The 13,123-nt window shown below is 26.0% G+C and overlaps 1 protein-coding gene across 2 annotated transcripts in view; it reads left to right on the top strand.

The window, feature by feature from the left end:
- LOC107437431 (uncharacterized) overlaps positions 1-13,123 on the top strand; it is a 455,576-nt gene that overhangs the window by 275,087 nt on the left and 167,366 nt on the right. Inside the window, exon 1 of one of the 2 annotated variants that reach the window (XM_016049432.5) lies at positions 8,380-8,731. The exons of the other annotated variant lie outside the window; for it this stretch is intronic. Within the exon in view, the coding sequence (XP_015904918.1) occupies positions 8,552-8,731 (180 nt within the window). The 5' untranslated portion in view covers positions 8,380-8,551. Of the gene's footprint in view, positions 1-8,379; positions 8,732-13,123 lie in introns of those variants that run through there. 2 annotated transcript variants of the gene reach the window in all.

The raw sequence follows: 13,123 nt of genomic DNA, 5'->3' as shown, positions 1-13,123 counted from the left end.
AATATATTAAATGAAACCGAGTTTCTGGCTTGATTGGAACAACAACTTCTCTTTAGTAATGGTAAGTTGGGTAAAATTAAAAATTTGTTCGGTTAATTTGATTTGGTTTGGTAATTTTGAAAAAATTAAAAATAAAATATGTTTTTTAATACATATAATGCTTTTTACCATATAATTGTGTTTACTATATGTTTGTAACAAATGAGGTAAAATTTGGTAAATTTGTTAATTTATCATGCTACCGTAGAGTATGACATTTAAAACATTTATTCGGTAAAATTTACTTTTTAGATTTGTAATTATTTCTAAATGTGTAGTAAAGTATCGTGGTGGTACATATTGGAAAAGTAACAAAAGTCACTGAATTCAAGTAAAATTGAGTGATACTGATTTCTTTTCTTTCAAGAAATTAAACAAAAACATAAGATGGAAAATTAATTAAAATATGCAAATTACCTCTTTCCAGTTTCATTGTTGTAAATTATTGGCCCTGAGGAAGACACAGAGCTATAATTTTGAAAATGGGAATTTTCGATAAATTGTAGCCATTGGAGCAGAGAAAATTTTTTTAATTAATGTTTTAAATGCCGTACATTTTGGCTTCATTAATTGGAAATGTGTTTGTTTGTTCTTTACCTAAAATTTCATTACTAAACAGTTCGTAAATTTTACCAAATTTTTTTCTCCATGTACTATAGTGTATTTTACACTAAGCTTTATGCAAATCCAAAATGCGTTATCTTATTACCCGAATAAATATTTAAATATTTTATTCTTATATTTTTCATTGTTCATTTTTAGTCATAACGAATGGTTTATGACAATTTTCCAAGCAGACATAAACAAGCAAAATAATACATTATTCTAATATCCATAAATCAGAATAATAGAAAGCCTCAAAACCGAAACTAGCATTTTGGTTTTTGGAAAAGCGCCAAAGAATTCTTATCAAAACATGTCCATATCTTTACAAAACAAATGACTTCTGATAACTTTTTTCAGATGCGCGAAAAAGCCTTTTAAATTAAACTTTTTCTCCCAGTGTTTTGTTTGACTTTAAATAAAACTCTTGTTTCCTGTCCTAGTTCCGTGTTACGCAAAACACAATGTTTCATTAAATAGTTACATAAAAAAGTAAATAGATTCAGTAAGTAGTTTCATGATCGAATAAATGTAGCTTGAAAAGTAAATGCCTTCCTCTAGATAATTATATAAATACGCATAAAATAGTTGTAATAGTTAGTCGCATAAGATAAAGAATAAATAGTTTCAGTAGATAATTATTTCCACGAATAAATCACAATATATCAAGACGGACTATTTTTGTGAAGTATTATTATTTGTTATTAAATTTGGTCTTATGATGCAAAGTAAAGCTTGTGGAAAACCCCTTATTGTTAATAGCTTTTTTTAAAAAAACTAAAATAATTACTTAGAAAATTGCTAAAAATTTTTTACATTTTCAAGATATTTAAATTGGACTTTTTGTTAATTACCAATTACGATTCGCTACAAAATTACAAAATTTATTTTTTAACTTTTCCCGTGCATGATGAAAGGATTACTTTAAATACTCATATCTTGGGTAAATTTTTAACGATTTTTTTTTCAATTTAAAAATAATAATAATTTTGCAATTAATTAAAAATCTTTCATAAATTTGCTTTATTTTTATAGATAATTTTTAAAGGTATAGCAAAAATAAAACATAAAACAAAAAAACAGTTTTTTTTTTATAACAGTTTCCTTTCTTTGGAGCTTGCTACTAGGGATATGGGACTAATCATCAATACCGATAAGACCAAATACATGCCTGTACTTGCTAAATTAAATTTTACTGAATCCTATCTGGAGATTGGTTCCCACAGATTTCAGACTGTTCAGAATTTTACTTACCTTGGTTCAATAGTTACTGCCGACAATAACATAGACAATGAGATTCGGAGTCGTCTAATTTGTTCAAATAAAGCTTTTTATGGTTTAAAACGTTTTTTCAAATCCTCTCTTTTATCAAAAAATACAAAACTTTTACTCTATAAAACATTAATTAGGCCAATACTTACCTATGGATCTGAGACCTGGAACCTAACTCAAGCTGGTGAAAATAAAATTGCCATTTTTGAGAGAAAAGTTTTGAGGGCCATCCTTGGTGGAATAAAAATAAATAATTCCTGGAGAAGACGATATAATACTGAACTGTATAAAATCTACAGAGAGTCAGATATTGTGAAATTCATTAAAATACATCGAATGAACTGGGCAGCTCACATTTTCAGAGGGAATGATGACTCAAATTTTAAAAAAATCCTGTTACACAAACCCCTAACGAACAGGAAAAGAGGTAGACCCAGGCTGAGATGGTTGGATTTAGTTGAGACTGATTTCCTTACTCTAAAGGAGAAAAACTGGCGAACAAATGTCAAAAGTAGAGAGAAGAGGATTCGAATTCAAAGGAAGGCACTGGCCCACCCTGGGCTGTCTAGCCAGATATGATGATGATAGCAACAAAAAAAACATAAAACAAAAAAACAGTTTTTTTATAAGAGTATTCATATTTCCATAAATATATATTCTATGTTTGCGAAATGTTATGCAATTATTGTAAATAAACAGCCAAAGTAATCGATACAAGTTACAAGCATATTGCTGCATTTTAAATCATAGGTTGTTCAAAAATACCTGTTTTCGTTCGTAATTTATTTCTGGGCTCTAAAACCTATACAATGTTTAAACATTATTGATAAGTATTAAAAATTACTTGACCTAAGCACCTCTAAAGTCACAATTTAAGCATTTCTTGAGAAATTTTAAAAAATGTTTAAATGTCTCTTAACATATTGAAGGATAGTGCATATTAAGTAAAACGCTATCAATTATGTAATCATTTCTTATTTTACATAATGCGGCAAAATATTTCCTTTTAAAATAACTCAGCTGAAGTATGATTAAAGTATTATTACTTGAATACTTTAATCAAAAATATTGTTTTTAAAGAAAAGTAAAGAAACGAATTATTGTACCATTGAATGGTATCTTCCATCATCAAATATACATAATTACTCCCATTATGATAATATTTAAAGGCGTACCAAATTTTTGCATTTAACGTTTGTTTGTCTTTTAATTTACAATGATTTTGAACACACGACACTTCAACTTCTATATAAGACCTAATAATCGTTCGGATAAGTTTATAAGTGTTTAAAAACTTTAAAAAAATCAACTCGCCTTAATTTTTCCTCTCCTACCATTTTCAATATTTTGTAGAGCTCGACTTTCTTTTCTGATAACTTCACTTTTTATAAATTTGGAGCATATTGAACCATAAAATCTTTCAGACTTGATGCAATTTGAATATAGTGTAAATTTGAATCACATTAATGCACTTCTTAAATTAAATGTATATCAAATATATAATTCTATGACTCTGCATTCGAATAGACATGGTAGAATTTAAAGATTCATTATGACAGTATCAAATTTGCGTAACATTATATTTCAAAGTGTATAGCTCAAATGAATAATATGATTTCTTGTCATCCAATGTTTCTGATTATCTAGTTTATCTGTATTTTCATATAAATTATAATACCACATCTATTTCACAAAACTCTACTTTCATATTTTGACCCTCTGAAATAAAATGATTGAGTTAAACCAGTAGTTTGGTAGTCAAGAAATAATTATTTTTATTTTATAATTTATCATTTGCATATTTCACAAAACTCTACTTTAATATTTTCACCGTCTGAAATAAAATTATTGAGGTGAACCAATAGTGCAATAATCAAGAAATTTTATTTTTGCAGGGTCTTAAAATTTTTTCTTTGATTTCGAAGAATAAAAATGTCTGAGAAGTTTAATGTTAAGTTAAAATTTTATAAAAATTAATACATTATAAAATAACAATTTTTCTCTTATAGGTAAGTGCATCTTCATACGTACCTTTGATTGCAAATTTTCAACATGGAAATTTCTTTTAAAAAAATGTTCAGCTTCATAACAAAAATGCCCATTGAAAAGATACGTAAGTAAATATTATTTTATTCTTTCAGGGCATTGGAAGTAATAGTAAACAATTAGAAAAACTATTATTTGTCTAAAACATCGTAGATGTAATTTTAAAAAGCATTTGAATTGCTAATTGATTGTCAGAAACTATTTAATAAATAATGAGATTCATATTAATTTTCAATTGAAAATAAACTTTTTCTTTAAAGGTAATTTCTGCTCGAAACACAAAAAGCAATGGTTTACATGACTGACACTGTTCAAAACTGAAATTCCAATATTTTATTATTATTAAACGGTTAAAACCAGCATAAAATCATAGTTTTGCTGTGAGAAATAATTTTTAATTCTCTTTTCACTCATAGATCTGAAACTAAACTGAAACTCATAAGTAAAAAATGTGAGTTGTTTAGTTCTACAGTTATTTGCTTGTTACATCTTGTTCTTTTCACCACTCTCTAAAATCTCTATCTGTCTAGCATCCTTTTTATATTTGTATAGCACTCCATTTTAGCATGCGGATCACAAAAAGATACATTGTTCATAAGCGCGCACAATGGAGCGTAGATGCAAATTTTACAATAATAGTGTTCTTTCTAACGATGTGTTCACCAAGCTGCCATATGCTGGAAAAATTGTCCGATAATCACTCTGTTTATAGTAGCTTTGTATATTACTCAAGGTATTTGCTAAGCTAGGATTCGAAAATAATTTTTTATTCATTTTCCGATATTTCATTTTATATTTTTCGTCATTGTTTTATAGTCATTATTTTTTCCATTGTGTTATCATTTTCCGATGCATTTCGATAGGTACTTCTGCCCTCAAATTATAACATTTTTTAAAGCAAAATAGCTTCTTAATTACTCTTACTTTGTACATTCTTTAATTTGATTATCTCAGATATTCTTATTTTTGATTATCTAAAATAAAGTCCATTATTATTTATACTACTCGTAATTATTTCTATAGATTTTAGATGATGAGGTGAAATATACTATGTATGTTAAGTCCATCTGAATGTTTCTAAAATAGTTTCAATTTCATTTGCATTAATTAATAATTATAGTGCTTATGCCCCCATGATTGATTAAGAAAGAAGCTAATAATCATTTCTGCAATGCGTTAAGATATAACTATTCTTTGAGCATTATATTGTCTATGTACAATCCGGAATTACATACAACGCTTAAAATATGAAATGATTAATACTTAAAACAAAGACATTCTAGATGTAATGACTAGGTGAAATATATAATAATTTTCACTTTTTAAAATTTGTTTTAAAGCGGTGGAGGCATACTTTAAAATAGATCAAATTCATCCACTTGCGATAACATATACTGATCAGGTAAAACTCTTTGGTTGTTCAAAAAGCTTTGTTAACAAAAATTGTTTGTCTTTTTGAAGGATGCGAAATCCTACATATTTACTGTTAAACTTGAATTAAATATATAAAATAAGTATATTTACTTTGTTTGTTTATAATGCAAAAATTGTTTTGACGAGCAATTTCTTTGGTAAATGTTTTTAATTAACTTGGAAGTATTTTCAAACTGCCATGAATAACTCAAATTACCAAAAAGCCTTTTGTCATTCCACATATAACAAAGTAATAATTGATATCAAGTTTTGATACCAAGTGATGCCATTTCTTTATCCGTCCATTTTCATGATAAACATTAATTTACAAATTTTTAATAATTAATTTATTATGTTTATAACAATTTGGTTAAAGAGCAACCGATACAAATTATTAAAACTACTTCTACTGATCTAAAAATTCATTATCAAAGTTTTGGATTACAAAATGCTTTTAAATGAAAAAGATGTTTTACGAATTATTAACAATGGCCAAAATGGAGATAAATTTTTTTTAAAAAATATAAATATTAAATGAAATGAAATTTTAAAAAGTATTTGCTGTATCGATAAAACCTATGGTACACAAAAAAGTTTGAAAGAGACAAGATCAAACCTAATTAAACTGCATTTTTTTTCTTGTTTATCGTATAAAATAACTTTAAATTACAATATTACAGTATCGGCTTACATTTAAAAATGTAAAATATAATGAAGTAAATTTTTCAATAAAAAAGTTAATGGACAGTAAAAAGAATAGTTTATCGTAAATTACATTTAAAATTTTAAAAGTGAAATATTAAAAGTTTAATTATAAATAAATCTTAACAAGCTTTAATAAAGAAATAAAATACCTCTAAAAATATACGCATTTAAACTAGCTTGTTTTTATTCCCTTTTTTTATGATTTTAGGAAGGCAGGTATTTCGTTACTTCGCTACTTCCCATTTTTCTCGTATACCAGATGGCAATTTTCTTTTTCCCTCAATTTTACCTTATGATTTTTTTTTATGCTTCGAAAAGTATACATTCTTTTAGTTGTTTGATCACTAAAGTTTATAGTTCCGACAGCATGATGGTTTTTACTTTGAAGAAATTTCTAACTGAAGGATGATGGAAAATTCTTTCGCTTTTACTTTAATAGTTCTTATGTGGTATCACTTTAATGACCTTAAATTTCAAAAAAGGAAGCATAAAATAAATAGGTGATACCGTAAAAAAAAATCTGAAACCTAATTCCTAACATAATATGCCTGATAAATGTATCCTATCCTTCCATATATATATATATATATATATATATATATATATATATAATAAAATAGTTGTTTTATGATTTATATTTAGAATAATTGCTAGCAATTCGGTTTTTTAATATTAACAAGGAAAGCTCACAACAGGTTTAAGAAAAAACTCATTTTGGTTATACATTCAATTCTCTTATTATAAATCTGTAGTGCACAGTATTCGTTTCTGAACACACACTTAATAAAAAATTATGAACTTAATTTTAATATTACATATTAAAAGTTTTATTTAAAAATTCATTACTTTAAATTTTAATATTTACATACTAAAAATGTTTTATATTTCCTTACTGAACATTTAAGTTAATAATTTACTAAAAATTTCATAATTAAATATTGGAATTCATAAATGCTTTTCTTGAAATAAGTTTTTTCAATTTTTTCCTACATAATAATTAAATAATTAGCAGCAAGATGAAAGATTTTTTTAAAAATGTTTTAAATCAGCTTTTTTACAAATATCATATTTAAACTCAATATTATGATACTAATACTTAATAGCTGATAGATGATGAATTTTGCAAATGTAGACAAAAAAATTAAGAATTTGTACATTTGATTAAAAAAAAATTTCTTTATTCTGAGTAATATCAAGCTTGAAATTTCATGAGAAAAAAGGTTGGATAACCTCAACTTATTTTATCTAGTTTTACTCTCTTGTTTATAAAAAAAAAGTTTTTAGCTCAGAATAATAAAAAGTCTATATTTTTATTCACCTTATGTATAATTAAAGTACATATTTTCACTGTACTCATCTCAGGTTAGAAAATATAGTGCCACTAATTTCTGTGATGCAAAATCATAATATCATATGTACCATTACATTTAACTTAGATTCTTATACATTTATTCACCTATTTTAGCATAGAACTGCATAAATTACTATAATCATATTGTACTTAGTACACATAATAACTAGATCAAATGTTCAGATAAACATGTTATAAAGTTGAAAATCAGAAAAAACTCCCACAGTTAGCCAGAAGACAAATGAACTCTACCTTTGGGCTATTTTACGTCCGCAACATTTAATTTTAAGACAAATATATTTGCTGAACCAAGTTACTAAACTTGTAGTTTCCTAGTTAAATTAAGTTTTAGACTTAGAATACTGTAAAGATTGCTTCCCGCATCTTGTGATAATATTCTGATTACATAATATAAAAAACCCTAGTAATAAAATTTAAATATAAATCATGTTAACAAAGAATTAAACTTTTACCTATTTTCAATATGTTTTAAGTTAATATGTTGAAATGTTTAAAAATTAAATATAATATTTTAATTATATTTTGAACCGACTAACTTTAAATAAAAATATTTTTAACCGTACGTTTCAAATTTTTAATCGTTTTTATAAATATATTGTCAGATTACTCTCTGCCATCGTACTAAATGCTAACTTATTCAACTTACAAAATATTTAAAGTACGCTTAAATCGAGTAATATTGGAGTATTTTTATAAATACTGTTTCAAGAACACTTTAAAATAAATTTTGGAATTGCATTCATAAGAAAAAGAATATAAAATTTAAATTTATATTTAAGGGAATTAGATCAACAAACATTTAAAAGTATATTTCATTCACTTTAGCTTATCAAACGAGTAAACTAAATCTGACTTTTTACTGTGTATTTGTTTTCCTGCAGTACCAACAGATGGCAGTGTACAGGGTAAAGATCTATTTCAAATCCTTTAACAACGTGAGGGACCGTATCTTTAGGACAAAACAACTTCAGGCGCTGAATAAGTAGCAGCTTTCGAGATTCAGAGCTTAAGTAAAGTAAACTCACTTTTACTTTTACGGGAGTTATCCCGCAATATATTCTCAGAGTAAATTACGGGGTAAAAAGGGAAAATCGTTCAAAAATGCTGTCTCTCCATGTGGCAAACCAACAAGTTCGATTTCGAACGAGGAAAAACGATACTGTCACCGCTTTGCCCGTCACTGTAGAATTCGATAAATTCAACCGTGGAGAAAAAAATACAAGAATGGTCAACAATACTGAATGGAAAAAGGTGACCTCCAATGAATTTGGAAATAAAGGGGTATGTAGTAGAACTTTCTTTTCGTAATATATGGCTCTACTTAGGACCTTCGGAACATTTATTATTCAATCAATCAATTAACTGATTGTTTCTCGTTTGCGTGTTCTTAATAAATTAGTCATATTCGTTAATCTAACTATATCACTACATACAATCTCAGAGCAATTTTATTCTTATCCTATTGATTTCTGAGATAAAATATGAAATTTATTAAAATAAATTCTTTATCATAATATGTAATTTCAAATGATAATTTCAGTTTATACAAGTTTTATACGATTAGTTTCTAATCAAAAGTCGCATGTTCTAGTTTTTTATTCACTAAAAATTTTAAGTTTTTAAGATTCTTTCTTTTCATTATTCTAGTCATTTCATTCTAGTCTTAATATTTGCATTTTAGCTTTATCAGAAATAGTTTTGTTTCCAGAAAAACCAGCTTGTTGCTCTCTTTCAGATTATTTCCTGTATTTGTCTACTTTAAAAAAAAAACTAAAAATTTTGCTACTGGAAAAACTTTTGGTTATTTTGTTTTAAAACCTACTAAAAATGATTACATCAATAAAAGAAAAAACTTTTACTGACTGACTATTTCATTAATGTTACATAGTACAATGTAGAGAAAATAATTTTTTTTTTTTAAAAAATTATCAAAAAGTTAGAAAAAAGATTCTGTTTGTTTAAAATTAGCAATATTTAACAATTTGAATAATTCTATTTCGTGAAATAATCCTTTTAACTGACAAAAACTAGTTTTCATGTAAACATCGATTAAAAATAGCCTTCTTTTTAAGATTTCTACCATTTCTTATTTCACCTAAGATTAAAAATAAAACTAGTTTTTATTAAAATGTACGGGATTTATTAGTATTCAGCACTATAATTTTTTTGAGCACCATAACCTTTTTAAGCAGTTTTTTTAAAAATTGAGAATTAACTTTTATTAGAAACTTTTTGTTGTTTATTGAAATGACAAAAAAAGTCCTTATATATTATCCTTTATACATTTCTGAATAACACTATATTTCATATTTCTAAAAGTAACACTCAATAATTATTGATAATGAATGTTTTTTGAGATTATGTGTTTTTCATAGAAGATTGATAAAAAAAAAACACTCTATTTTTAAGTCATAGTAATGAACATAGCAAAGTGCTTAAGTAAAGCAGCAATAGGAAATGTCTTAGTATACTTAAATTTTAAAAATGTTATTTTCGTACTCTAAAGTAAGTAATAAATATTAAGTTCTTTATCGAAATAGTAATAATGAGCACCATAGACAGCTAAAGTAAAATAAGAAAAGGAAATATATTTAAATAACGTCTTAAAATTTTAATTTATTAAAAACTTTTGCTAATTTATTAAAAACTTCTTATCTGACAGTTACAGTATTAGCCTTATTGTAAATTTAGATGCTTTGTTTTATCCAGCACACATATTTAGATGAAACTACATTTTCAACTCTTTAACTCAGAGTTTTTATTAAACATATTTTTCATACTTTTTACATTATTTTATATTCATTTAGGTCAAAATAAGTAAAAAATGCTATATTTAGCAGTTTAATAATTCATGGTTATGAAATACAGCCTGAAACACCGGTATACTTTTTTGTGTTAAGGGTAAAATTTTCCAAACAATAATTTTTCAAAATTTAAACTATTTAGAGCTAAGAGAAGCAGTTTTGAATCATTGAAATTTCTTTAATTTACAAAATCAATTATTGCTAAATTTTAGAATACGAATGAAAAAGCTTTCTTCAAACTATTTTTTTTAACTTATATTTTAGTACAAATATAGTTTAGAAAATTTAACAGACTTTTTTAGTAACTAGACTGTTTTCATAATTAAAAAATACTAAAATATATTTTGCTTGTAATTACAGAATTGTAATTTAAAAGACCAAAACATATATTAAAGGGACACTAAGGGCTGAAAATAGGCTATAACTAAATAAGGGCTCTAATTATTTCATTAGGCTCAAATTTGATATTTTTATAGAATTTAATCTAGTGATATAAGTACAGCAAGGGAGGATTATTAATTTGATAATTGTCAAATCCTACAAAATGTGCAAGATATAGCAATTAATTTCCAGAATTGATCAAATAACTCCTAAAAATATTATGGAAATTACATAACCATGTGAATTGCATTCAAATATTTCCACCACCTGTCATAATGTACTTTTATGCTTTTACTTCTGTGCTTCCTATTCTAGTATTTCTAAATTCTTCACGAAGTTAATATGTGCATCCGGTCTTAGCGAGGGATTTGACTTTTCTAGTAACAAATGATTTAAAAATAAAACACTGTATCTATGACTTATATATCGGGAATAATATATTATACACAACTAAATAGCGAATATCTTTGTTAGCTCTGACAGTTTCTAGATCGAAAGTTTAGCCTTCGAATCTAGTTTGATAGCATAAATTTTTGAATTCAGACTTTTGATCTTTGGAATTTGGGAAATTTTCTTTTAATTAGTTCTCAATTGAAAAAAAAATTAGATTGAAATTTTCCGGTCTAAAAACATTTTGGTAAAAAATAAAAAATTTTTCACTCTAAATATCTGCCTACATATATTTTTTCCTGTTTATACGAAAAATGCTTCGAAAATTTTACTTTCTTAACATACATTTGTTTAAGGTACATTCGTGTGTTTAATTATCCTTTTTCTTAAAAAAGTTTCTTTTCATTTTATATATTACGTGCATTGTCATTAAAGAAAACTAAAAGCTTTGCGTATCTAAGCCTACATGGCAAAAACTTGGCTAAAGGCTTATGAGATTTATTTTGAAACCTTACTAGTTTTATTTCCAAATATGAAATCATCACACTCAAAGAAACAACCAAGTGAAATCTTTTCTTCCTCCGCCTGAAAAAATCAGGGTATTATTCAGATCAGAGTATTACCTAGTTTTTATTCAGATAAGTAACCTATTTCTGGTACATATTTGCAAATAAAGTTCTTAGTTTTGAATGTGAAACATTTTTCTCTGTTGAATAGATTATATTTCCTACCTCCAAAATAGGAAATCCTCATAAGTTGGATTGTGTGAAGTTCGTTTATTTGTGTTATTTCATGATATATGTCCAATTAGTATTTTAAACTATTTTAACATCCCAAGTTGAAAGATATTTATAAGCACTTCAGAAACTACGAAAAAAATCTTTTCTTAAAAAAATTGGAAACAGTGTGCTTTTTGAAAGTTTGTGTTTTCTTTTGCTGATGCGGATGGTAATGTTGAGACAACTAATTACAGAGGTTTTACTTGTTTATCCTTTTAATCATGAATTCTATACTTACATTGCAAAATGGTGCTGAGCTTGTGGCGTAACTACCACTATAAATATTGAATTCACAAGTATATAAAACTATGTCAACCTTCATCTATCAAAAAGTACCTCAATATAGAATCAAGTTAACATGTCTTATATACTAGTGATTTGGTATTTAATATTTATAGTGGTAGTTACGCCACATTACTCCCCTTCCAGAATTTTATCTGTGATAGAATTTGATGAACGATTACCACTATTTGATTCATGCTGTTTATTTATTTATATCAATTTTTGCTCATTATATATATTTTTTTTCTTCATAGCATTCATAGCTTCATAGACTTCATTTCCTTCACCGGATTTTTTTTTATTTCTTTGAGCTGTATATTTTTCACCAAATCAACTGTTTTAGTGTGGACTATCCCTCAATGTTGGCAAGTTTATAACCCGTCCAGGTCACCATTGAGGGGATTTAATTTAAGGCTATTAGACAATGTTAACTTGATTCTATCTTGAGGTACCTTTTGATAGAAGAAGGTTGACATACTCCAAGATTAAATCCCCTCATTGGCGACCTCCGGACTTTGATAGATGAAAGTTGGCATTGCCTAATAGTCTTAAATTAAATCCCCTCAATCTTAGCTTTTATTTTGTAATAGTTTGGATCACGTCCAAGACGATGAAAGTTCCTAGAATCAAATAGTTAATGATTTTTTTACACTTCAATATAAAAAGTTAAGAAATGTACACAAAATGTCGCAACATATTTTGTTGTAATGATAATATTCTTATAACAATATATTAATTGTTTAAAATTCGCGTATCTAAGAAGGGATAAATAAAGAAAGGAAATTGAGTTAAAATTAACTGAGACAAAAGTAATAATGAGTAACTAGAACTTATTTTTTTGTAAATATTAAGTAAAAGAAACCAGCAAAAATATTAATAAAGAAAATATATAATTATATATATAAAGCTATAAATATAAAGTTATTTAATTCAATTATATAGTTTATTTTTTTTAACTATATATCATTTTCCAAACATTTCTTATAAAGATAAAATTCCAAGGAAAGTATTAGGCAGTTTATTTTTGCTACCCTTCA

The sequence above is a fragment of the Parasteatoda tepidariorum genome, chromosome 7 (assembly GCF_982258835.1).
Source record: "Parasteatoda tepidariorum strain Cologne lab strain chromosome 7, Ptep-v5.0, whole genome shotgun sequence".
Lineage (NCBI taxonomy): Eukaryota > Metazoa > Arthropoda > Arachnida > Araneae > Theridiidae > Parasteatoda > Parasteatoda tepidariorum.
This window is presented reverse-complemented; position numbering and strand designations above follow the sequence as displayed.